The 25,250-nt window shown below is 38.5% G+C and overlaps 9 protein-coding genes across 9 annotated transcripts; 4 read left to right on the top strand and 5 right to left on the bottom strand.

Annotated features, from left to right (window-relative positions):
* Positions 1–2,595: 2,595 nt before the first annotated feature.
* Positions 2,596–3,694, top strand: EAF02_001918 (uncharacterized protein; the record flags this gene model as incomplete). The annotated part of the gene is made up of 4 exons (XM_038897966.1): positions 2,596–2,819; positions 3,059–3,266; positions 3,312–3,619; positions 3,676–3,694. 4 exons carry the CDS (start codon positions 2,596–2,598, stop codon positions 3,692–3,694), a joined length of 759 nt encoding a protein of 252 aa, XP_038761658.1.
* A 373-nt stretch (positions 3,695–4,067) lies between these two features.
* Positions 4,068–5,006, bottom strand: EAF02_001917 (uncharacterized protein; the record flags this gene model as incomplete). The annotated part of the gene is made up of 2 exons (XM_038897965.1): positions 4,068–4,144; positions 4,196–5,006. 2 exons carry the CDS (start codon positions 5,004–5,006, stop codon positions 4,068–4,070), a joined length of 888 nt encoding a protein of 295 aa, XP_038761657.1.
* Positions 5,007–5,310: 304 nt separating this feature from the next.
* EAF02_001916 (uncharacterized protein) lies at positions 5,311–7,332 on the top strand. The gene is made up of 4 exons (XM_038897964.1): positions 5,311–5,953; positions 6,000–6,317; positions 6,369–6,467; positions 6,518–7,332. Exons 1-4 carry the CDS (start codon positions 5,684–5,686, stop codon positions 7,268–7,270), a joined length of 1,440 nt encoding a protein of 479 aa, XP_038761656.1. The 5' UTR covers positions 5,311–5,683; the 3' UTR covers positions 7,271–7,332.
* A 660-nt stretch (positions 7,333–7,992) lies between these two features.
* EAF02_001915 (uncharacterized protein) lies at positions 7,993–8,395 on the top strand (the record flags this gene model as incomplete). Its single annotated transcript, XM_038897963.1, has 4 exons — positions 7,993–8,091; positions 8,150–8,253; positions 8,323–8,332; positions 8,387–8,395. 4 exons carry the CDS (start codon positions 7,993–7,995, stop codon positions 8,393–8,395), a joined length of 222 nt encoding a protein of 73 aa, XP_038761655.1.
* Positions 8,396–9,985: 1,590 nt separating this feature from the next.
* On the bottom strand, positions 9,986–10,492 carry EAF02_001914 (uncharacterized protein; the record flags this gene model as incomplete). Its single annotated transcript, XM_038897962.1, has 1 exon — positions 9,986–10,492. The coding sequence occupies one exon, from the start codon at positions 10,490–10,492 to the stop codon at positions 9,986–9,988; it is 507 nt and encodes a 168-aa protein (XP_038761654.1).
* A 1,440-nt stretch (positions 10,493–11,932) lies between these two features.
* On the bottom strand, positions 11,933–12,726 carry EAF02_001913 (uncharacterized protein; the record flags this gene model as incomplete). Its single annotated transcript, XM_038897961.1, has 2 exons — positions 11,933–12,069; positions 12,120–12,726. 2 exons carry the CDS (start codon positions 12,724–12,726, stop codon positions 11,933–11,935), a joined length of 744 nt encoding a protein of 247 aa, XP_038761653.1.
* Positions 12,727–13,752: 1,026 nt separating this feature from the next.
* EAF02_001912 (uncharacterized protein) lies at positions 13,753–14,238 on the bottom strand (the record flags this gene model as incomplete). Its single annotated transcript, XM_038897960.1, has 1 exon — positions 13,753–14,238. One exon carries the CDS (start codon positions 14,236–14,238, stop codon positions 13,753–13,755), a length of 486 nt encoding a protein of 161 aa, XP_038761652.1.
* An 842-nt stretch (positions 14,239–15,080) lies between these two features.
* On the bottom strand, positions 15,081–15,644 carry EAF02_001911 (uncharacterized protein; the record flags this gene model as incomplete). The annotated part of the gene is made up of 1 exon (XM_038897959.1): positions 15,081–15,644. The coding sequence occupies one exon, from the start codon at positions 15,642–15,644 to the stop codon at positions 15,081–15,083; it is 564 nt and encodes a 187-aa protein (XP_038761651.1).
* A 1,011-nt stretch (positions 15,645–16,655) lies between these two features.
* On the top strand, positions 16,656–17,303 carry EAF02_001910 (uncharacterized protein; the record flags this gene model as incomplete). Its single annotated transcript, XM_038897958.1, has 1 exon — positions 16,656–17,303. The coding sequence occupies one exon, from the start codon at positions 16,656–16,658 to the stop codon at positions 17,301–17,303; it is 648 nt and encodes a 215-aa protein (XP_038761650.1).
* Between the last annotated feature and the right edge of the window lie 7,947 nt (positions 17,304–25,250).

Here is a 25,250-nt window from a genome sequence, read left to right as displayed (position 1 = left end):
ACTACTTGTCGTGATATCTGGCTCCTCTAGACTTAATAAGAGATTGAGCGTTTACAATCAAATTCTCAACCTTGTCTAAAATGAAGGCCTATCTAGAAAGTTGATCCATGATGAAATATTGCACCTCAGTCTATGTATATTTATCACATTACAGACATCTTTGAATTAGTCATTTTTAAGCGGAATCCAAGATATAATGATTGAGGATATCCATTCTAGCATGGAGATTATGGAGTAGTAGATTATTTCCAGTAATTCTATCGAGAAGTAGGAACAATGGAATTATTAGATCAAGAGTCAGGATTGTCTTTGGTTTACAAGATGACGTTGTAGTATATAATTACTCTTTGAATTTTGAGTCTTTGATATAAATCTCAAAACTATTCGAGATGTAGAATCAGTTTCGAGTACGAAAGAAATTTCGATGCTTCCCAATTCTATCAATACGTTCGTACTGTCGATTGGATTTCATCGAACCTGTAAATCAAGAGCCGAGTAGAAGTAGAATGATCTATCAAAATCAAAACTATAACAGCCTCTCCAGTACGAGTTGTATAGATATTCATCTACTTGTATCTCCATCAACTGATTCAAAACTCCGATATACTTTTATAGACTCCCTTGCTTTCAAAGATTGATAAGCCCGATTGATTTGACGAAAATCTTGTTTGAATTTACATTCAATAAAAGTTATCTGAAAATGAAACCCAGAGAAATGGGTGGTATATTTGCTTTATATCAAAGATTTGCTTCTACGCGAGTAATGAATACATTTTAGTATAAAAGCTCACTAATTTTCAGGAGCAAGTTTCCTATACAGATTGAAGGGATGAAGCCTATGATTACTTTGATAGTAAATGAATGCTTGATGTTAGATTTCCAGTTCTACTTTGCAGCTACTACATATATAATTGCTTAAGCCGAGGTATGGAGTTTATAATGGACGTAGAGCGGGGAGCATGGCTTCTTGTGGAAACCCGCCTCAAAGCCCCACGACAATTACAAAACTGTATATATATTCCAAAACCTCAACCGACTTCAACAAACACAACAAAATGTGACCATTCAAGCCTACTTGAAAACACTCTCGGTCGTCTAGTTGGTTTATGACGTCAGACTGTAATTGTACATTGTAATCTGGATGTCGCGTGTTCGACTCACGCCTGAGAGAATAACTTTTTGCATTTTTTTGTATCAAATGTCAATCCTTGGGTTCGTATACATTTTGTGCTTCGAGATAGTTGAATTTTTGAAAAGAGCGGGCGGCCCGCTAGGGCCGCCGGATATCAAACAAAGCAAACACAAGCCCGGTTTGCACAATTGGTTGAGCGTGGGTCTTTTAAGCTAAGAGGGAGAGCTACTCACTCTGCTATCTATAGCTCTCTGGGTGGACGGGATCAAAATTGATTTGTTCACAATATTGTGAGCAGCAACTCCGACTCCCCTCCCTCCTCGGACAGAGTCTTTGGTTGGTACCATTGAGGGCAAAAGTATATCACAAAAAACACAGGCAAAAAGATTTTCTATTGAAGGGAATTGAGCCCAACGGGGGGTCGAACCCCCAACCTTGTGATTTCAGAAGAACTCATAGATATTGAATCATAAGAGTCACACGCTCTACCGATTGAGCTAGCCGGGCAGGCTTGGATTTTTTTGATATTGTGATGCGTTCATTTTAGATATTCAAAGCGTTGACAGTCGAAAAGAAAGCTTCACAAAAAATTCTTAAGAAAAAATGATGCTTAGCGAGGTTTTGGTTTAGCTGGTGGAGGCTGAGCGGGACATTCCTCAAGAAATTTCCGAAGAATAAAAGAAATTTGTGGAGAAGTATACCTTCGTATCCACAATCGAACGAACGTACTTCGTATTGAATACAGCTGTACGGAAAAAGAAGAGCTGATGAGTATCACGTGTGACCGGAAATGAAGGGGGAAAATAGCAAAAATCTGCAAAAGTGTACTTCAAACGCCCGATGAGAGGCTCGAACTCTTCAACCTTGGGCTTTCATGTGATGTAATCTATCTTAAAAGGCCCACGCGCTAACCAATTGTGCCAACCGGGCTTTTGTTTGCTTTGTTTGATGAATGAGAGTGTTGGTTCAAATTTATAATGGACGTTGTGGCGGGGTCAAGAGGATTTTCAGCCGGACTATTTGACGCAAATACTTGGCCCGCTTATGTCAGCCCCCACCAACTATCTACCTATTACCATTGCCTCGGACATGTTGAACTGAGTGAATTGATATCGTTGAATTTGAATAAATGTAAAATTGCAAGTAGACGTTGTAAGTATAGCATCAAACTAAGGATTTTAGCGAGGTGTACGATGCGAGGTGTACGATGCTAGATGTCTATCCAACTATACATGAAATACCTAGACTCTACTCTGTTCATACGAGGAAGGCACGATCAATTCAAACAAGTACACACCTGCCCCAGTTTATACCCCTCAAATGGAAGCCGAGGGCCGCAACCAAGCATACTCCTCCTTCACCTATATCCAAAACCGTATTCCGCCATTACCACATATATCAAATACTAAACAAGTCCACGGGTACGTCAACAGGAAACTGATCTTTTGAAACTTCAATCCGAAATGAATTCTCCAACTCCACGAAGCGTTTGGTCTGTACATGGACCTCAAAATTCGCCGGGAAACTTCGGAGCTAGTACCAATCCAAATACTCGTAATTCTCGAAGGAGTGATGGAGGCCGAGAGAGCTCTACTCCTACTACTGGAATACAAGATTCGACGACTCAGAGATGGACTTCAACAGTAGATGATCAGGCCTATACGTGGGATTGGAACTTTCCTGCTCAGTATGTTATCAGCGTTTCACGAAATATGTTTAGCACTTGTCATATTTCACTTCACATCACTGGTGCATTATTCTACATCAATGGCTACCCTACCACCAAGTCACATTAATTAATCTAATTCCTGGGAATTTTTCATTTGGCTTTACTCTTTTAAAGTTCTAGGAATTTGAGGCTCTATTTTAACCCCAAATAAATATATGAAAAGGTCGTAAAAGTGTGTAAATGCTAATGATTAGCAGAGGTGACCAAACCGAGACCAATTCCAATACATCTTCATACCCTCATCCAGATTTATCACTGCCCAATCCAAATCTAAATATCGATTTCCGTATGTCAGTTTCCCTAAATCCTCGAATTTCCGTTGGCCAAACACCATTTGGACATCGAAATTGGATATCATTCACAGGTGGTGTGTGGTCTGGATCATGGGGGTCAGGAATCGTATTAGTACATCAGCCTTTCCCCTCCCCTTTCGAAGCTAATGTTTCATAGCCTGGAGGTCAAGATAGCCAGCTGATCATACCCGACGGATCCGCCCGTCTAGAAACGAATTATTTACTCCGAACTCATGATGATCCTCCAGCACATATTGCGATCAAAACGCATGGTTGGAGAACGGGTCCACCTGAAATATTAGCTCAGCTAGCGGACCCTGCATTAGCTGATCAAGTTGACCCGAATAGTTATAAATTTAGGATATTTATCGAGATGGAGACAGGTGATGAGAGATATTGTTCAAAGGTCAATTGTGGAATGTGGGTGGGTAGTGGAATGAGAAAGGGGGCGGAGGTTATTTATGAGTAAGTGGTTGTTATCCAAACCTGAACTTTAGTGCCGACTGACGATGTTGATGTAGTGCATATCGAGTATCATAAGACCAGATCCGTAATTACTTTGAATTTCGTAGAAAGCAACGCCTTTCAAAGACGAGAAAAGTGTGATATGTTATCCTATAAGAAGACGCGAAGCTCATATAATAAGAAGTAGTGGGTGCTGTAAATAGCGACCCGGAAGTTCCACCTCTTACATTGACTTTAAGAATATAATATCATGATGGGACATTCAGGCTAGTTTCAGCGCTGTCATTCGGTCCACCTTAGCACTCTAGCTGAAATACTTGATGTTTCTGCTTGTGTACCTGCAATATAAGATTGACTGTCTGGCCATAATTAAAAGCTATGAATGAGATGATAATATATCATGCATCCTGCAGAGTAGTTTAATTTATTTGTTTCCTTATGCTATTCACTAATGATCAATTTTCAAAGAGAAATCGACATGAGGTACGCCTTGATGTATTGAACTCGTGGAGATGATATCTATATCTGTATGTATGAATTAGTAATGATCAAGAGAAAGGGAGGTATTGAGCCTACCATTATTGATATAAGTTTCCACATTCTCAGACGTAAGCCCTCCACTACACTCCAGTAAGAACTCCCTCTTCCCAGCCCACCTTTGCCTTAAGCTCTTCGCAGCAACCTTCAATCCATCTCCCGAAAAATTGTCCAACATGATGATGTCAGCACCAGCTTCAATAGCTTCATCGGCACCCTCTTCGCTATCAACCTCCACCTCAATCTTTAATGCGAACCCACCAGCCGCCTTCGCAGCCTTAACCGCATCAGTAATACTACCCCTAGCCCAAATATGATTATCCTTTAACATAGTCATGCTAGACAAATCATGTCTATGCCCATCTACGCCTCCAACAATCATTCCATATTTCTCCACCAATCTAAAGCCTGGTGTAGTCTTTCTTGTTCCAGCGAGAATCCCCTTGTACCCCGCCTTCCTAACCAAAGCCTCCATATCCCTCGATTTCGTCGCAATACCAGAACAACGACTCAGTGTGTTAAGTGCAACTCTCTCTCCTAGCAAAAGTTTTCGTACTGGTCCAGTGACAGTAGCCACGGCTACTTTTCCGGATGCGCCAGGATCGACTAATGTTCCTTCCTTCATATGCCATTTTACAGAACATCCAGCTTGTGCGAATACCTCGTCGAAAAATGGCACACCTGCTAAAATTCCTCGCGATTTTCCATATAGAGTTGCAGTTCGTTCGCTATCACCAACGACGAATCCGCCGTAATCGAAGGAGGGGGTATCTTCTGCAAACCAGGCTGTGATTTGAGATTTCCAGTGGACAGGAAGGAGATCTGCGGGGTTTCCATGTTCGAGAGCCATGGTTTTCGATGGTTTATAGGACTACTCAGGGTATTTGGGAGGAAATCGTACAAAATTGAGGCAAATAAGTTTCCTTGCTTAAGACGTTGTAGTTATAGACTGAATGTTTAGATGTTCTGAGGGGTCGGTCGGTATCCGAGGGAGGCTTTGAAACTAGGGGACGCTTGGGCCTAGTTTGGCCATGCCCCTCCGCAAAGATAGATCTTGAGCTTGTGAGCTCTCAGAACGATATCGCTTTATTAGTTCATTTCCATCTTGTAAAAGATTTTCTTCCATATTTTCTATCATTCTCATCTTTTGATATATTTTCTGTTTGTATTGTGATAATTTATATAGACCAATAATGTCAATTGCAGCATTTTATTGTATGCTCCATACCAAGCTCAAGTGCCTAGGTAATGCCGACGAAAGAGATTCCCGTAGTTGTGTGTAGGCAACACTCGGCACTAAAAGACAATTTTCGAAGTCCGAAAAACTATAAGACATGAGAGCTGCACAATCTACTCGACATTTTATTTACTTTTGAGCTAGCACCTGTATTCAAATCAATACTTGGTCGAGTGATGATCACGTCGAAAAGACAACCAGAAAATCAACATAAGAAAGAGACCCCCTTCTCTCTAGATCCTCTATATTCTATTTTCTCGTTCACTTCAGTGGATTGATTGGATCCAAAGATGGGTTATAGCGAGACCGTTTGTCAAATCTGTGCTGTATCATTCAATCTAGCAAGGTGCCGCACAAAACATGAACCACCAGAGGCTGGTTGGGGCCATTCGACTAGTATGGATTATGCCAGAGAAGCGAGAACCTGCTATGATTTATCAGAAGAAAGTGGCTGCGAGAAAATTGCCAGAAATGGACCATTGACTGAGCACATTGCTGGCCCAAATTGTGTTTTCGATGGGGGCTACAGCGGATATCGTATTTCAGTGGCACAAATGAAGGTGGGTGTAAATTTCTCCGATAATCTCTCAATACTCACGATTGTAGGATATGATGCTATCTCGTTACATCATTAAGAAACCAGAAAACATTTCTGAAGAGGAAGATGCACCAGACTATGAAAAGTGCAGTGATTACTTTATTACAGATCAGTCAATCACCACCCAAGATCATTGGCAGCCGGGTGAATTGCCCCGTTACCGTTACGGTGTCGATTCGTTCTTGGCTATGAACTATGAAGTTATAGACAAACATGGATTTCCTCGTGCCGTCCCAGTTCACGATTCATGCTGGAAAATCTTCGAATGTGTTTCAAAACTTCGATTGGGGAGGGTTGACCTCCAAGGATTCATGGCCCTTTGGCATGTAAGTGGCATCGACTATAGTATTTTACAATGTTGACTTGTTATTCTCTAGAGGTCTGCATGCTCAAATTGTGGTTTCCAAAATATTAAACAGGAAACCATAATAAAGGAGTGTAAACAGCAGTGGTGGAATTATGTTCCTGGCTCGGAAGTGCGTTTTCAATCCCGAAAATATGAAGATAAAAATTAATATCTTGTTAGTTTCTTGCAGCCAATCCTCATGATATTCCGGGATTTTCCCTCATGATGTTAGAGGCATACAAACACCAGAATCCTTATAGTAAGAATAAGGGGGCTGTTTGGCGCAAGAAACAATTCAATGGAGATTTGTTGCAGCCATATGTGAACTCAACAGATCATTTCAACAAGCTTCCGATCGAACTCAAGCAAACAATATTATACGAACTTGGATCTAAGGATATCGCAAACCTCCGCCTAGTAAGTCGCGCATTTCGTCAACTTGACCACCAATTGTTCAGACATCTCCTTGTGAAGGAGCTTCCATGGTTCTGGGAGATCGATCATATTCAACAACGCAAGATGGAACAATTTCGAAAAATGCTCCTCGAACGATATGGAGAAGATCTCGCAGGACTGAGCGAAAAAGACGATTTTGAGTATGTGCAATTTATTAAAGATTGTGTCGCTATGAATCCACCAAGTTTTGTCTGGAAGCTAGTTTATGATCGGGTCAAACTTTTGCAGAAAAGTAACTTGGGAGTGAGGAATAGGGTGAGGGTATGGGGGCTAGCGGAGAGAATAGCGGAACGCATTGGTCATTTGAGAGGTATTGAAAGTCCCGGGAAAAGATACGATCAGAGGTACGATGAGGATGATTTGCAGGTCAAACCTACAGAGGAAGAAGTTGATAGTGGCGCTGTCAATCATGGGTACGAATGTAGTGAATGTAGTTATTACCAGATTGAGAGAATGGAAATATCGAGCGAATGCTAGATGAATAGGATAATCTCTATCTCATAGATTGCTTTACATTCAACAATAACTCAGTTTTTCGAGCCATTTGAATTACCTTATTGAAATCTAGGAATTGTTTCCACCTCATTGCCAGAATACAGGCCAGTCTATTGCAAACCCTTGAAGAACCTTGCGTACTCACCTCAGCTCTATAATCTTGCGATTTTCTTCTGGGTTATTGATCAAAGGTTTGATCCAGTACTTTTCCCCTCCTTTCTCTGATAGGCACGTAAGCGCTAACAACAAGCTTTTGGGTCGCCAATCTGCCAACGCAATCCTGCGGTAATGGAAGTCAGAGCTTGAGACAGGTATGTGTCTGCCTTTATCTGCAAGAATGAACAGAACTATTATCAGCATGATGGTAACCAAGCGCGAACAATTTTAACAATCCTCCAAAGCCCGCGGAAAATATACTCAAATCATCGAATACTCATCATTGGCCAGTAATCTGACAGTTGGAAGCACTGCCGACGAGCCCAGCGGCTATGGATGGTTGGTAGTCACCACGCTTTCATTTAAGACCTCAAGAAACTCATGTGTCTCTTGGCTTCAATTGTGGATTCTCCTTGCTGGACGCTTATTTTTCATCATACTAGATAATTTGCAGTCATTGTGGCTTTGTAATTATATCACCAAATCACTTCCTCGTCCCCATTCATCCCAAGATATCTGAATAGCTTTCCAAAATACTAATGTTCACCATGACATCACAATCTGATTCGAAACAACTGCCACTTCCTCATTCACCTGCATCAATGACACTACCACAAATCCCGTCTCCTATCCACACCGAACAACCAGTTCGTCAACATCCCTCGTCTCATGATTTCTGGGTATCACTGACTTTTTCTTTCCTAGAAACTAATCAACGAGATGACTCTATCACCAGGATCCGAATCTCCAGTAAACTTAAGAGGAGGTGGACGTCATAATCGACATCATCATTCTCATACAGGAAGAAAGTAAGTTCTTGCGATTTTCCGCTATTGGTAAACAAGAGAACATTTCATACTAAAGTCTTGTGAAAATAGTACTGCAATTGTGGGTGGTGTATGCTGTTGTGAATGTTGTGAATGCTGTTGCTGCATATGACAGAAAGGATGAAAGGGAAAGTAAGGTTATAAGGATTTCGGGATAAATTGCATTTCTTAAGTTAAGGGATGGGATTCTGGTAATGGAAAGATATTTTAGATTAGCTAGCTAAACTTTAATATTCCACTTGGAAGATCGAATGCTAGAATTGACCAAGATGTCGGCGTGGTTTAAAGTGAGTTTTGGATGTCAAAGGCTGGGTGCCTTCACATTTTTGGAAGGATGAAGAGAAAAGTAGAAGAGCCACATTTCATACTTTAACTACTCAAGTAATAAGAAAGTTCCAGTGGCTTGAGATAACAAGAATTGCAAGGTGATCATTGTGAAAGTACATCACAACTCTCACAGAGGGTCTACCAAGTCCATATTCACGTGATTCCACCAAAATACTCTCCCCCCACGCTTCAAACCTCACACGAGAAACAATTTTCAACGCAACAGAACCGCTGCCCTGGAAGTGCTCGCGAGATGGATCGAGCAAGTGCGCCTTAAGACTTCCGTCTTTGGAGTAACTCCAGTCCACTCGAATTTGGGGCTTGCGCGGCTTTCTCGCTCGCGATGGAGGTAAAGTTGAGATTGAACAAGGCAATATTTATCTATACCCATGATATCTAAATACCCTTCTTGGAAGCTGGAATTTGATGGTGTCCGATAGGTCAACTATTACATTGCAACCTGCAATCAAAAATCAGGTCGTGGTCGACAAACGCTGTGGATTGAAACCAACCCATCACGTGGATCAGCTGCCACTTGGTTAAGTAACCATCATATCATGATGACTTGATGTTTGCTCAACAAATTCGTCATTTAATAATTAAAACCGGGGTATCAACAGCTCAGAGTGAGCTGGGTGTGAAAAATCAATCATTCGATCACTGTCACGTGATTTTTATGAGATGACTTGATTGATCTATCTAGTTCATGGAGAAGGGGATCATCAGCGAGGCAGAAGAATTACTAGTAGCAAATCATTTATACTGGAATTGCATGATTATTTTATTACCGAATGCACTCATCAGATTATTCCCAGACCTTGGGGTTTGCTGCCACTCGTTGCATGGTTTTGTCAATGCCTCTTTCTTCAACAATTGCTTCAATCCTACCCATTGGATCGTTAGAGCACCAGTGAGCTCATCTTATTATGCTCAAACTTGTTGCAGATTGTTAAAAGTGCTATGATGATGTTGCTTTGTTATCTCACGATGTATGACGAATTTTCACATTGCAGATAGGTCAAGGCTGAATAGGTGTGGAAGAATTCTTATAATTTTTTGGTGTAATGTTGCAGAGAATCTGATGTCATTCTCTGCAAGTTACAGTTCATTATTGTACTGAAAACTAACTAATAAAAGATAAGAAATGGCATTCCTGCCATGTGCTTGTAATTCAGCAACTGTATACCAAAACGTGTCTTGGTGAAGAAGCTTCCTCTAGACTTGTTGCCAAGCAGTCTTGGTTGAGGCCAGTTCGCAAAAGTTAAGAGCCATCAAGGATATTTCCTGTCGTTACTACACCCGATCTCTACAAATCATATCCCAAAGACTTTCGAGCTGGCATCGGCACGAATCATCGATGATTACTGACTTCCACCAACAACAGGATCTACTTTGGTTGGGAGTGAGCCAATTTCGGTTGGGCCGGCTTTGATCGAGGCGACTTTGGTTGATTTAGAAACTCAGTCTTGTAGACACCCGACAATCTACGGCCGAACTCAGAATAATCAGTGACTTTTACGTAGTCACCTTCGAATCCGCGGAGCTCGTAGGTTAGCTTCCAGTTCTTGCGCGTCAAGCCCCACAAGCCTGCAGCCAACTTCATTTGAGGAAAGTTATAGGTGTCAAGGTACATGTTGACATCAAGATAGGTCCATCTAAACTTGTTGATGATGGCATAGAAGGTCTTCATCTTTTCGAGTCGATTGACGACCTTTTCACGAACCTCAAAGTGAGGTGTAGGGGTGTGAATTTCGATTGCCATCTTTGTGACATGAGCCTCGTAGTGAGGCAAGACTTGGAGGAGCGTAGTCATATCTGTGCCGTTGACAATTCGGATGCCAATCTCCTTGTCACCGAGAATCGTAATGGCGGGGTGAGCGGGCAGTGTATTCATGTTGAAAGGTATAGCTGCAAGAGCCTTCGCAGCATCGAATGCGATCTTTTGCTTCTCGGCAATCTCTGCGAAAAGGCAGCAGATGGTCGGGCTTGAGCCGCATTTCCTCGAGCGTTTTTATTTCCCATGATGATGATGAGAAGAAGAAGTATTGGTAGGGTAAGGAGTTTGATATGTGTTTGAGATAGGATGATCGAAAGTTGTGATGTTGGAATCGAAGAAGTCAAGTGATGATTAATCAGAAGATGATGTTGTAAGTAGAAAGGAGTTTTTGGGGAGAGAAACGTCAGTTCCTTAAGAGTTCAAATTCCGTCTGTACGGTCAGCCGCTAGCGTCTAGTGGCGATGGGTAACTGTAGTGTAGCACCTTAAGCGAGGCAAAAGAAACACGATTGATTGTCAGCCTGTAATAGGAGGTACGGCCAGATTAACAAGTGTTAAAGTTTCTTGGACTCGCCTTTAGCTATATTCACTGTGATTAACAGAATATATGTACACGGTCAGCGGTGACATCATTGTTATTCCTCTTTGGGCATTCAATAGTATCGATGCTTTTCAATTGTATCTTTTACGAGCACAAATTTATTAGTTTTACATAATCTCTTGTACATAAATAATATGATCTCATCACCTAATAAGATATATCTTGCCTATCTGACATGGATGATATATATGGTTTTAGTGGTATGCCTGTTTGTGCCCATAAAATTGCATTCTTGTACTCTAGTGCTCTATGATCATGCTTCTTACCGCATGGGGTCGATAGCAATTGCCTGCAAACCTGATGATTCTCTTACCTCCTGAAGGGTGGCATGTTAGACGTATAACTTTTGGTTCAGTCTGTGGTTTATCTATTGCCTTTCAATACAAGCATTTGGACATGACAAACCAAAGCAAAACCAACCAATTACCATGAGTATGCTGAGTCTAGCAATTAGAAGAATGGGACGAAGAATATCTAAAATCGCATCAGAATATTAAATGGAAGTTGTGTTTTCATCAGATGAAGTTCGATGTTTTTAGATAACCGAGTCGTTGTTTCTTATAAATCTGTTTTGGGTAGAGATGTCCGCGCTGCGTCCAATTTTAGGATGTATAAGCGAAAGTAGTAGTGACCATATCCTATGTCATTGGGTTTGCATTCAAGCTTCGAAATAAAATTATGGTTTTACAAATACAAGCACTTTCAGATTCACATTTTTTGGCAGGTAGAGAAATATGGCTTTGTAGCCAGAAATTTTTGTTAACGTCTGTCAGTTTGCTATAAGAAGCTATTACCAGCAACCCAGAGGGCCCTAAATCTATGACAAACAAAGTAGCAAAGAGCTTCCGCCAAGAGCACAACGCAGTCATTCCGAAACACTAATATTTTTTCCAACCCCCACCCGAAACACCAAAACTGCCCCCGCCCCATTTAAGGCCTGGTAATACCATCTGTAATCTATGCCTGAGCGAGAAATTCCTTCTTCCAGACACCACGAAGTCTCAAATCATACTCGCTACCGCGGAAGATTTGAATTGGATCATCGTCAATCTCATTAGCCTCATTGTAAACCTGGTAGAACAACTGCCACTTCTCTGTGCACGTATTAGTATTTGTCTGTCAATAGGAGCCTGCTAGAACTTACTGGATCTCAATCCGTGAATCGCAGCGCCCAACTTCATCTGGGGAAAGTTATCCTTATCAACGGACATCGTAACTCTGAGCTTGTATAAATTGAAGCCATCGATAATGGCGAATAGCTTCTTCATAGAGCTAACGCTGTTGTTGTAGGCCTCCTTGGACTGAGTGTGAGGCCATGGAGCATGAATCTTGATGGACAATTTCTTGATTGTCTTATACTCCGTCAAGGCGGCGCAAAGAGCCACCATATCGGTGGGTGCATCATCCATGAATCCACACATCTCAATGTAGATTGTGATTTCCTTGTTGCTAATGATGGCAATTGCCGGGTTCTGGGTCAATGTATCGAGATCGACGATCGGCTGAGGCTTGTGCTTAGCCGCAGCGGCGAGGAAAGGATTGGCGGTCTTATCCTTCTTGAAAAAGGCTGCGGCTGATGGACGCATAGCAGGAGCTGCGTTATTGATGATCTTGTTCTTGTTGAGAGAAGATGCAACATCAGGCTGCATGGCTGGAATTACATTACCAGCGACCTTCTTCTTCTCGAAGAAAGCAGTAGTAGAGGGGCGCATAGCCAGAGTTGCGTCACTGATGGGGGTTTTGCTTCCCATTTTGAATTATGACGAGTTGAGTGATTGATAAGTTTGGTAAATCTGAATAAGAACGAATTTAGAGACTATTGAAGAAGTCTAAAATGAAGAATTGTTGACTTTTTGTTGAACTTTGGGGATTGTCAATCAGAGAAAGGTGTTTTTAAGGAGATGTAGCAAGGAAGAAGGAATCGTTTCTCCAGAACAGAAGAACCCTTAAGTAGCCTTTCTCCAAAGCAATCGACTGCGACTAGTGTCTAGTACCATCTGTATATACAGCATTACGGCCAGAATATGATATCATACAGCAGAGCTCCCTACTAGAACTCAAGGAATTGAATGCGCTATGGTGAATATCCAGTTCGCTTAATTAAAATGGTTTATAGTACGGCAGGGGCTCTACGTAAGCAAAAAAACAGGCGGGAATTGACTACCATTCGAAAGACCTTCAACAACTAAGATCTCTTTTCGATATAATATTAAATAATAAAACTATTTACTATCAATACAAAGAAGACTCAAATTTTCGTTTGCTTTTTTAAAATTTCAACATTTAATTTGAAATGAATTTATAATCTATTAAAAAAGTCCTTTGAAAAGATACTCAATTTCCGTCTGTTTTTTCGCTTAAGTAAAGAGGGGGTTTCAAGTGAATTTCACTAGACAAGCCTATAAGCGAGCCGATATCAGCTCGATACTGTAGTTTATTCATCACTCTTGAGATTATGTAATTCGGAGACGAAGATCAAAAAAACCATCTTGCGGCTTGAAAAGATTAGGCATTCAAGACTTGGAGGCTAAATCCACGAGGATTGGGTCTCATAGAACGTTCTACTTGAAGACGTGATTTGGGTTCATTTTATAGAATTCGTGATTTTGGTAAATGAGGTGCATCACATTCATATGTAGAGTTGAAATTGTTATATATTGAAAAATGGAATATTATTGAGAATTTAAAACAAGTATCCGATGTCTGAAGTCAAGCTAGCGATTTTATTCAGAACATTCAAGAGCTCACGTGTAAGAACCAATATCACCTAAGTAAAATTATGCTTGTCGACCCGTCCTCACGGCAGTGAAACGCTTGATGTCCTGGAAATCGTTTAACATAGACATGATACTTTGGATGGTCTCTCTGCGTTGATAACCCTCGTCAGTGTCTGTCTCTGAAAGTTCGTCGTGGAATCTGATATGAATAAAGCGTGTGAAGTTGTCATACTCTGGGAGTACTTCCATTAGAGTTGGAACGTGTGTAGACTCCTGACCAATTTTGGAATGGAAATTGACATTAACAATCAACATTTGGCCAAAGAGCTTGACTGCTGGGTGGGGATGGAGCATTGCTCGATCTCTGCTAGTCTGATCTCTCCCGATCTGCTTTACCTTTTCCTTGCTAATCTGGTTGCTACATTTTTGCTGAGATTCTGATGTTGTTTGAAGTGGTTCAATAGGCTCGATGTTTTCTCTAGTAGAGCCAATCTGGAAAGACCAACCCATGTTGAACATTGACCAATCCTTGTGGGAAGACGACATAATGTAGAATTGAATCGGAATTGCTGACTGAAATTATAGTTGGTGATATTTGATACTGCGGAGTAGTGCTGTTTGATAATCTGTAAAGTCATGACGATCACACGGTATTTGTACCATGAGTTTACTTGACAATGTAATTGTTCAAAAAGTATTACTACCTTGTTGCTCTTGGTCCTTGTTGACTGCTCAAAGAATAATCTATTGTTTGGACTATCCTACTACCTCTTCTATCCCATTCTAACTCTTCCCTTTGTTTTCGTGGAGCATTCTTTGTGGGTTTTTACAAGTCTTTGTTAGGAACACAACAGATAGATTTACCGACAGAAGTATTTCTGCCTCTATTGGAAAGAGTGTCTTGCGTATCCTTGAGCCTTGATTATCTAGGTTTCTGTTGAAGAGAGTCTCTAACGACTCCTTGTTAGCTTGGAGATTTAGGTGATCGAAGAGCTGCGTAGAAAGTACGTAGAAAGTATTAAAGTTCACGGTCAAACAATCCATCACCTAGCAACCCTAAATCATCAGAGATACACCCGTTATCTAAGAATGAAAGAGAGGTGATAGATGTGTTAATATAGTGCCACATGGTATATGCTAATACATATAAACAGAATTGCACCAAAGAAGACACAAGATTTTCCCAATTTTCATGACAAACTGTTGAAATTCTTCCTAAGTTCGTAAAAATTTATCAATTTGCCCCGCCATTCCGCCGATTTTATGAAGCCCAAGCCGATTCCCAAAAGAACATAAGCCGAGGCAAAAGACATCTTGCCTCCAGCTCGATGGCAATCCCCCTCAAATACTCAAACTCCTTCAACGATATGCCCCCTCATTATAATCATTTATACCATACAATCTCTGTGGTATACACTACGAAGGCGCCTCATGAGGTAACCCTCTGTGTTGATTCCGAAAAGAACAGGTCTGTCTTCAACGTAGTAGCTCAAACTCCAGTGCGCCTTTAAAGCTAAGAAGCAAGCTGCTAATTTAATTTGCTGGAAGTTGGAAAAGTCTAACTCGAGTCGGACATTGATATGGCTAAGATTAGTGAAGGAATCGTTGATTTTGTCGACTAATGACATCATCGCAGAAACATGCTGCGTGTAGATGGTAGGGCTTTCCCAGCGACGAATGATTCGTGGGTGAATAAGAAGGTCGATTTTAGCCGCCCATGGACCATATCCAACTACACGGTCGGTCAAGATAGCCATATAAGTAGCAGTCTCTTCCTGTGTGTTGTCTTCGTTGTATGCGATGGTTATTTGCAAGGATTGTGTACCTTCTAACCAATAGAGCGACTCGTGTTCTTCGACAAATGAAGGTGGCTTGGGAAGTATTGGAGGAAGATTGGCCTTCTTAGCTTGGGTATTCCTGTTTGCCATGGCTTCTGAGAGAATCTTTAGCATTATGAGACTAAGTGATATTTATTTTACGAAGGGATCTGACTTGCCAGTGGGTTCACTTGAGTCAAATACCGATCTCCGTATATTGCTCTTGAGAATGAACAAAGTAGGAGAAAGTAAGATTTCACACGCACAAAAGAAGAAGTTTTATAGTCGCCAGAAAAGATCATATCAAATAAATGAAGATAGATCTAGAATTCGTTGGATCACAATATGTTGCCGTAGCCGTTGAGTTATTTGTTGTCCAACCGCAAAATCTCCATTATTACCTACCCTATAGAAAAACCAATTACAAGTAACTCCATCGGCAAAACGATTTTGGAAATGCCAAATTCTAGAAATGTCAATAGATTTCTCAGAAGTAACTAGATCCAATTAAATAATTATCCTCCCGCAGATAATAGCTTCGACCAATGGAATGTTTGATCGTACAGGCCATAGAGAGACATTTGGAACCGTTACAAAGAGTCATATAAAGATGAAACAAGATCATGAATCTACTAAAGTCTCGATGATACCTATTTAATAAATTTTAGACATGAGATGGACCATCTCTTGCACTACATAATGAATGTAGCTCTGAAAGATATCTTCTACTCTGAAATAGCCCAAAACTTTATAGTACGCAGCCTCCTTCAATACCAATGATTTTCATAGTGAGTATGCCATTAGACATACTAATTCCAATTTTAACAATTCGGCAACAGCACAGAGTACCCAAATGCTCTATGTCACTCCACAAAAAAGGCCATCTCCATATGAGCGGCCTTGTTCTCCACATTTGTTTCGAGAACAAGTAGTTCTGACTAGCCTATTCTACCATTTACAAAACACACAACTTCTGAAAAGCATCTGAACAATATCCCAACATGCATCCCAGAATAAGTATATATACTTCTTAGTTGCATTGATTGTTTTATAATTCTTCAGCTGCTTTCACACACACACACACACACCCCCTACACAAACACAACAACAAGCAAAACTCCAGCTTTCAACACATAACTTATCATCATGTCTACTTCATACACCAACACCAAGTATTCGTGCGGACATGTTGTAGAAAAAGAAGCAGCAACCCGACAAGCAAGCGAGGAGCCTTCGGCAGAGCTCAAGAGGTCATTGACACGCGCTTTGACTGGGAAAGTCAAGAAAGGATTGAGGCGTGTTCTCACCCTAGGAGCTGCCAAACCCACCATGCGTTATTCCAGATTGAAGTGCCCAGCTTGTGCCCGCGAGGTCACTGCTACCTTCAAATCTGACAAATACGTAGGATGGGTGGACGAACTCCCAGATCCAAGCCGAGACAGCTCCCAACCCGAGGAACCCGATTTCGAAGTTCGCCACAACGATGAGATCCTCAGACAAGAAATCCTCTCGCAAGAACAACTCGCACCTTTGGAGACCACCAGTGACTGGCGTCGTGAACAAGCTCGTCTTCTCCTCAGGGCTGTCCACCAAGAAACCCAGCGTCGCGAAGCTACCCAACAGGATCAAAATCGAGCGAACACACTCGCTACTCTCGAAGGACGTCCTAGCATCCAACACCGCCCCACCCTGCCCCTCGGGGGCAATTGGGATCCCAAGGAGGAGGATTCGCGATCCCAATTCGAAGAGCTCGACCTCTTCGGCTACGTTTCTTCCGACCCCGAGACCGAGTGAAATCCGAGATCGAGGACGCAAGTTGAGTGTGTGAGGTGTTTCACTGACAATGACAGGATCATCCAAGCCTCTCAGAATGGAGAAATTCTGAAGGTTTGAGATCACTCAACTCTGTCGAACACAGATTAGCAGAAGATGTTCTGTTCAACACAGATCATCAGACTGCTATGCCTAATAAAATCGATAAATGCAGATTCATTCAACATACAATACGAGTAATTCAAAGTGACTAACAACAAGTGAGTAAATAACCAATCCTTCCCCGTGAACACAGAACACTTGAAAACTAATCGATCATTAGCAAATCTTCCGAAAAAAAATACTGTTGGAACAATGTTATTGAATCAAAGCTGACCCATCTAGTACCCAGAAAGAGTATTGTCAGATTAATATCTATAATCATATTCGAGAACATTCTTAGAAACCGCTGAAAAGAAGAAAGGTCCTTAGGGCTAGTTTGGATGTAAAATCCGTGCTGAATTCACTGAAATAATCTGCACTTTGTGCTATCGCGGATTCCGCGGTAGCATCAATCCACTTCAAAAAGAGCGGATTATTAATTTGTGGTTTTATAGTTTGGATGTTAAATCCGCCAAATAATCCGTGGTTTTTTTAGAATATTCAATTTAAATTTCAATTCGATATTAAAACCCTATATTTAAAATTGAGAACTATATAAAAAGCTTTAATAGAGTAATGATCTTGAAAAAGTACTTAGAATTGGAAAAGAAATACATTTTGATTTTATTAAAAATCTTTTTTTGAAGTATTTTTGAAGCTATTTTCTATATATAAAATTATTTCAATAGCTAATGATGCAATCATTACTCAAAACATTTCGAAAGCGTTTAGGAAGTCGAAAATTATTGATGACAATGGCAATCGAAGGTTTATATCTGTACGAAAAAGAGGTAAAAGATCTCGAACTCAAAGTCCCTCTCCCCTAATTCGTTATTCTAAACGAAAGCCTAAATCTATAGTAAAAACAACCGAATCTCAAAGCCAATTTCGAGATTATGATATCTCCTTCTCTTTTCCTATTAGAGATTCACTATCCAGCTTTTTTTATAATGACGATACCATTTTTAATCAGAAGAAGATACTCTCTACAAAAAAGAAAAGCTACATACAGGTATTTGATTCAAATAAAGCTTATTTTAATTATATTAATTTATAATATATAATAGAATTCCAAAACCGATGAGAGGCTTTCAACAAACATCAATATAGATAGCAATGAGAACAATGACGATGAGAGGAATGTCGATAATAACTATAATATTAATTAAAACCCAAAATATAACATTTATAGTGATTCAGAAAATGAAAAGAATTTCTTTATCGATATTATTGAAAGGGAGGATAAATCAGTGGATTCGGAAATTGAGATTGAAGATATTTCGAAGAAATCTATAAATCAGTTCAAATAAAAATCTTATGAAAAGCTTCTTTTAAACTTAATACAAAGTTATTTATAAAAGACTAGTCAATAATCAGATCAATTCACTAAATAGAGAATATTTTATTATAATCAATTTGTATAAGCTATTGTTTTAGAATATAAGATATACATTAATAGTAATGAGAATCTAACTAGTAATTAAATTAAAAAGAAAATCAATTCGATATAAATATTCTCTTTTTTTTATTGTTTATTTGATTTAATTGATTTGATTTAGATTAAGGGATGTTATATAGAGTATCGGTATCTTTTTAATCTATCTAGTTGAGGTATTAGATTCAATGAAAAGAATGATATTATACAGTCTTATACATCTAATCATTTATGGAAAATACTTTTACAAGTAAGCGAAACTAATAATCGAAAATATCGTTGGTATCGAAGTTATTATATAAAGAGCTGGTCGATTCTTTAATTTCTATTCGAAACTTGTATAGCTAATGGTAAATTTGTATATCATCTTATAGTTTTAATGTAACAAATAATCATTTCTTTGAATAAGGAGGATAATCTTGCTGATTCAATATGCTCTATACCTTTTCAAATAAAAATATTAAAAGATAGAATAAATATAGCTCTGGGATATACAAGATAAGGAATTTATATTTTTGAGATATATTTTATTATTAATTGATTTATAATTAGAAATAGAGTGATATAAATAATTTATTACAAGCTATATATTATCGAAAAGATCTCGAAAAACTGTTTTTTCTGAAGTTGCAGATAGTTTATTTTATATTAATAAATCTTTAAGAGATTTTAATAAATCGAGAAACTATTCTAGTATCTTATATACTCAAGTTGATAATCCATTGTCTCTTTAATACCAAGTATACTATATAATCACACAAAACTATTTTAACAAATATAAGTTCCTAAAGACTGATATTATTTTAAGCTTATTGATTTCCTACAATATCTGATGTCTGATATTCGTTAATCTTATGATGAGCTGCTAATATTTATACATATAAACCCATTTCAAGCAGAGTTTGTGAATAAGATTTGTAAAGAACTTAAAAAATAATATAAAAAGGAAAATAATGAAATATCTTTATTATCCGCTTCTTTATAATAAACTTTAAATGAAAAATGGCTTCCAAATTCTAATAGCTTTTGATTTGATAGTTCTATTTATTTTATTCTCTTTATTATATATTTTTATTAATATAACCTTTATATTTATTCAATTAGATATTAATATTATATCTTTTAATACCTTTATCTTATTTGATATTAATAATATATAAGTATAAATAATATCTATTCATTAGTTCTAGATATATGAAATAAAGAATATAAGTATATAGTAATTAGCTAATAAGAAATGGTAAATGAGAAATGGCTGGTGAGAAATGGCTAATGAGAAACGGCTAGTAAGAAAACTGTAAAGTTTAGTCTTTCAAGGTATAATATCCATCAATAACAAAGGTTGCTAGCTTTATTATTCTTTGAAGAAAAATGCTATTTGTGTCTTTAATAGTTTGTCTTTTTGTATGAAATATATAATGTTGTAGTACTATAAATTAAATCAATAATCTATTTAATTGATAAATAGAAAGGATAGAAAACGCATTTCAAAATAAATAACCATAAAGGATTCAGCTGTCTCTTGAATTGCTATAAAGTAGCAGCATTCCATTTCCAATATTCTTCACCAAGTACAAATTGATTCGAAATCTTTTTAACTAAACATTGAAAAGGGGTTTTTTTTAAAAGCAATTCAATTGATTTTTGATATTTTTAATTTTTTGTAATATAATCGCTATACTCAATTAGTAAGAAAGAAGCTTATAAATCAAGAAAAGGTTTATTTACTTTCTGCTTTTTATTGGTAAGCTCTTTTAATAACTTTTGCTTTTCCTTTTTTAGACTGCTTTCTTGTATTTTGAATCTTTGCTTTTGAAGCTTTCTTTATACTTTTATTTTTAAAAAAAGGTGATCTTTTATTTATACCTAGCTTTTGTTTATTTATTAATCTCTTTTTGATATTAATATGTGATATAGCTTCCCTATATAATATATTTATAGTTTATATTATAGCTATAGGATTTCCTAAAATATAATACTTTTAAGATCTAGATTTGAATTATTTCAGTTTATTATAAAAAAGGTTTCAAATATTCAAAGAGTGTATATCTAAAAAGCTTCAAGAATGGAGGCAAAAGAAATAAGTATTGAAAAATTAAATATTTAGAAATATGTGTTTGTAAATTAATATATCATATATTATATAATTCAATTAATTATATTATTTATTTCTTATGGAATATAGTTATTTTGAATATGAAAATATTACAAATAGTATAAACAATGTGTTTTTAGGAATAACAATAATAATAATAATAATAAGTATTATATTTATAATATTAAATTTCTTTTAAACTTTAAAAAATCAAAAAGATACTAGTAATAATTAAATCTAATAAAAAAAGCTATAGAAAAAACAAGAAGAATATTTGCAAAAGCAAAAAGCTAGAAATATACACAATCGAAAAACAAGAATGATATTTAAAAAACTAAAAGTTAAAAAGAGAAAGATAGGAAAAAGCATTAGATTTTCTATGTTTTGAAAATGCTTTACAAAACTTCTGATTTTTTAAAGATATTAAAGAATAAACAAAATAAAATGATTATACAAATTTGATTAAATATCGAAATATAACAATCCTAATACATAAATTCAAATGAAAATCTGATTTTAATTAATTTTATTTAAAAAAGTATTGAAAGCAAAAAACCTTATTCAAAATAATAATAACTTTGTATTAGAGTCTGAATCAAATAATTCCGAAATAGATTTTGAGAATTGGGAAGTCGATATTGATGAGAAAAAGGAAGAGAAAAAAGAGGAATCTAATAATAAAAAAAGAATAATAAAGTTAAAAAACTTGAAAAGATTGATTTAAAAGATTTGAATATTAATCAAGAATTAAAATAAATATAAAGATATAATATTTATTAATTTTATAAATGCTAATATATAAGTTTAGGCAATTGGACTTTCTGGGATTTTGATTTGGATTAGAGTTTGGAAAGCTAGTATAAAGCAGTTTATAACTAATTTAAAGAGTTTAAACAAAAAAATTGATGAAGAATCTTCGGATTTTTTATAGATAAAAGATTCGTCTGGATAGATTTATTTTGTCGACAGACTGATCACCAGACTCACAAGCGCACTGAGCGCCTCTGTAGTAGCTGTGGGGCAGAAAGGCCGCAAACCCTACCGATCATCCCCGTGGTGGACCGACGAGTGTAAGGAGGCACACCGAACAAACACACAAGCCAGGAGAACTGGAACTGCTGACGGAATGGCAACGGCCCAGCAGGACCTACAGAGGGTCGTGCGAGCATCGAAACGAGCCTATTGGACTAAGCGCTTGGACGATGTACAGGACAATCAGGAACTATACAAAGTCATGAATTGGTACAAGCTGACCCCAGAAGCAGGCCTCAAGGCCCCTCCTCTGGTGATCGAAGGCCAGGAGATCACTGATACTAGGAAAAAGCCGAAGCACTCTTTACAACGGTACTCGATCGCTTCAAAGTATTGAACGATCTACAGTACGATTCTCTACAGGAATAGGGCTGTTAGATGATCTTACTATAGAAAAGAACAATTACCGCGAAGGAAGTGGAAAAATATGTAATAGGAGTCAGGAGTATGTTACCCGGAGTCGATCGGGCAACCGTTCGCCTCCTCAAGGTATACTAGTCTAGCACGAAGAATGTAATATATGAGATTTTCACAACCTGTCTTAGGTTCAGTTACTACCCTAACGAGTGGAAACTCATTGAAATAGTTATACTATCCAAGATTAATAAGAAGGATAGGATATCCCTAAGATCGTAAAGGCCGATTGCATTGATATTGTGTATTGGAAAAGGACTAGAAAGATATATCGCCAGTCAAATTGCATGGACGGCCATGAGATACAATGTTATCAGCCCTCAGCATTGCGGAGCGCTGCCGAAAAGAGCTGGTATTGATCTCACAGCTGCCTTCACTTATAATGCTGAGCTTGCTTTAGTAATTGGCAAAGTGATCACACTAGTAATAATAAATGTACAAGGCATTTATAATACATTTCTTAAAAGATAGCTTCTATAATGTATAAAGAAGCAGAGTTGGCCTATGGCGCTCTTACGATTTGTTGATTTATTCCTGACTGAGAGACATGTGCGTGTAAGGTTTGAGGGGATCACAACACAGGATTTCCCGGTCGCATGCAGTACTCCCTAGGAATTGCTACTCTCCCTTATCCTATATATCCTCTACCTTACTAAGCTTCTCAATCAAGATAGAGCACAGCGTTTCGGATATGCTAACGATATAGCTATATATCACACATCTAAGAATCTATCCACGAATACATGTATACTCCGCTGAATCATTCGATACATCCTATGATGGGGAGATTAGAATAAGGTCTTTTTCGCTTCGAAAAAGTTTGAGCTATTTCATATATCGAGGAAACATGAAATTGCAAACCCGGCTATAAGAATAAATCGGAATCTAATTATTATGCCGACCCCCTTTAAAGCTTATCAACAGAGTATAATTAACCTTATACTAATTTGGCGTCTTTTTTGATCGGCGCCTAACGTTCCTACAGCATATCAAAACGCACACCGCGAAAGCTATATGTGTTGCATCCCATATCCGATCAATAGCTTATACAGTTCACGAACCATCTACAATCTGCTTGCAAAAAGCGATCATTACCTGTGTACTCCCTATCGCCCTCTTCGGCTCCGAAGTATAATTCGATGGGCTATACAAACAACGCCCAAATACAAGCCATATTCCGGTTGGCACTGGGATCAAGAAACACATCGATCTAGTTAGCAAGACGATTCACAGTGTGGCATGGGGAGCTTTATCTGTTTACAAAACGATCCCGATGATTACACTCCTTGTAGAAGCTAGTCTCCCAGTTAGAATTGTTGCATTAAAGCAAGCCAGATTAAGGTTCGCGTTTCAGCTTCAGACAATAAATACACAACATCTATTTATAAACCAATTAAAGCTGTACACCAGGAAGAGAGGATAAGGCACAGGTACTCTGAAAGGTCCCAATACAAAACTGCAAAGAATGGATAGGCGATTCCTACCACCAAGCACCCCAGACTCTTATAGCCTCACTTCTCTCCCGAGTGCCGTACTAATCCAACGAATGGTATGGATAAAGAGGATGCCGCGAAAGCATTCAAGGAATGATGGGACTTAATCCCCCAAGAAGACTATTCTATGTTTTCAGACAGGTCTGAATAATACAACAAACACGGTCACCGCATGGAGTACGGCTTTGCAATCTATCGCGGCAAGCAACAGATCGATACCGGCTATGGCTGTATATGCGAACAGTCGCATGTTTTTGATATTGAGGCGATTGGCATATAGCGGGGACTAGAACGCCTCCTGAGCATTATTGATTGCCTCTATTAGGGACAAATATGGTTATATATTAATAGCACCTCAATAATCTGGGGAATGCGAGAAAACGCCGTTGCCTTCTCTCAATGGGTATACTACAAGTGCCATCAAGCGATGTAACATTACAATATTGTAATCAAGTGGTCCCCTAAGCATACTGAGATTAAGGGTAATGAGGTAGCTGATTGCCTCGCTGATTAGGGCACGGCTGGGCTGCTTGATTCTGGTCTATCCTGCCTCTCTATAGTCAACAGTTCCCGCTTTGTTCTATATGCCAAATGTCGGTGTTCCGAGAGTAGATGGTAAAAGAAAAAAGGGGCCTGATCTCCGAAATGTATAATGCATGGAAACCGATATATAATACCTCGGAGCTGGAAAGCCTCAAGCTTTCTCGCGGGGTACTACACAGACTTATAGCGATACGGATTGGATATGGTAACTTTGCAGCCTATCATATCAAATTTAATTACAAAAATAGCACAAACATTTATACATACAGGACTGAGAAAAGCCTATTGTATTTCTTTCAATGTTCAATCAATAATCAAATGTACAGCGACTGGCTGCTTGTATCAAATCGATTTCGATCCGAATAGGATGTGATAGTATATATTAACTACATCCTGCAAATACAATATAGCTTTACTAACCTTTTTGCTAGATCCAGATTCTATACTAGGATATACTCAAACTACACGGAACTATACAAATTCCAATCTACTCCAATACCCCGAAGATAAGCTCTCCACCCTGATCAACCTAAGACCCACACCGAACAGCTATAAGCACTCCGAGCGTTCTCCCGATCGATAACAATCGACCTGATTATCCGCCGACACCCGGATAGCATACGAAACAAGGCTCTTTGAAACAGGACTACAAACCCTTAAACAGAACAGCCGCAGGATCGCTATGAACGGTACTGAGCAGGGGAATACTAGAGGCAACAAGCCCCTGTTTAGCTAACATTACACTACTATGAGCGGCTGGAACGCTAGCGGCCTGTAGGCCCACTCCTTAGTACATCTAGAATACCCCTTGGGAG

This window comes from Botrytis sinoallii (genome assembly GCF_014898435.1).
Source record: "Botrytis sinoallii strain Bc 23 chromosome Unknown BSIN_003, whole genome shotgun sequence".
NCBI lineage: Eukaryota > Fungi > Ascomycota > Leotiomycetes > Helotiales > Sclerotiniaceae > Botrytis > Botrytis sinoallii.
The sequence above is the reverse complement of the archived record's forward strand: the minus strand, read 5'-3'. Positions and strand labels throughout refer to the sequence as shown.

Coding starts and splice junctions, on each gene's coding strand:
- EAF02_001916 (XM_038897964.1), top strand. CDS start 5,684: ATGGGTTATAGCGAGACCGTTTGTCAAATCTGTGCTGTATCATTCAAT. Junction 5,954..5,999: donor TTTCAGTGGCACAAATGAAG/GTGGGTGTAAAT, acceptor TCACGATTGTAG/GATATGATGCTATCTCGTTA. Junction 6,318..6,368: donor GATTCATGGCCCTTTGGCAT/GTAAGTGGCATC, acceptor GTTATTCTCTAG/AGGTCTGCATGCTCAAATTG.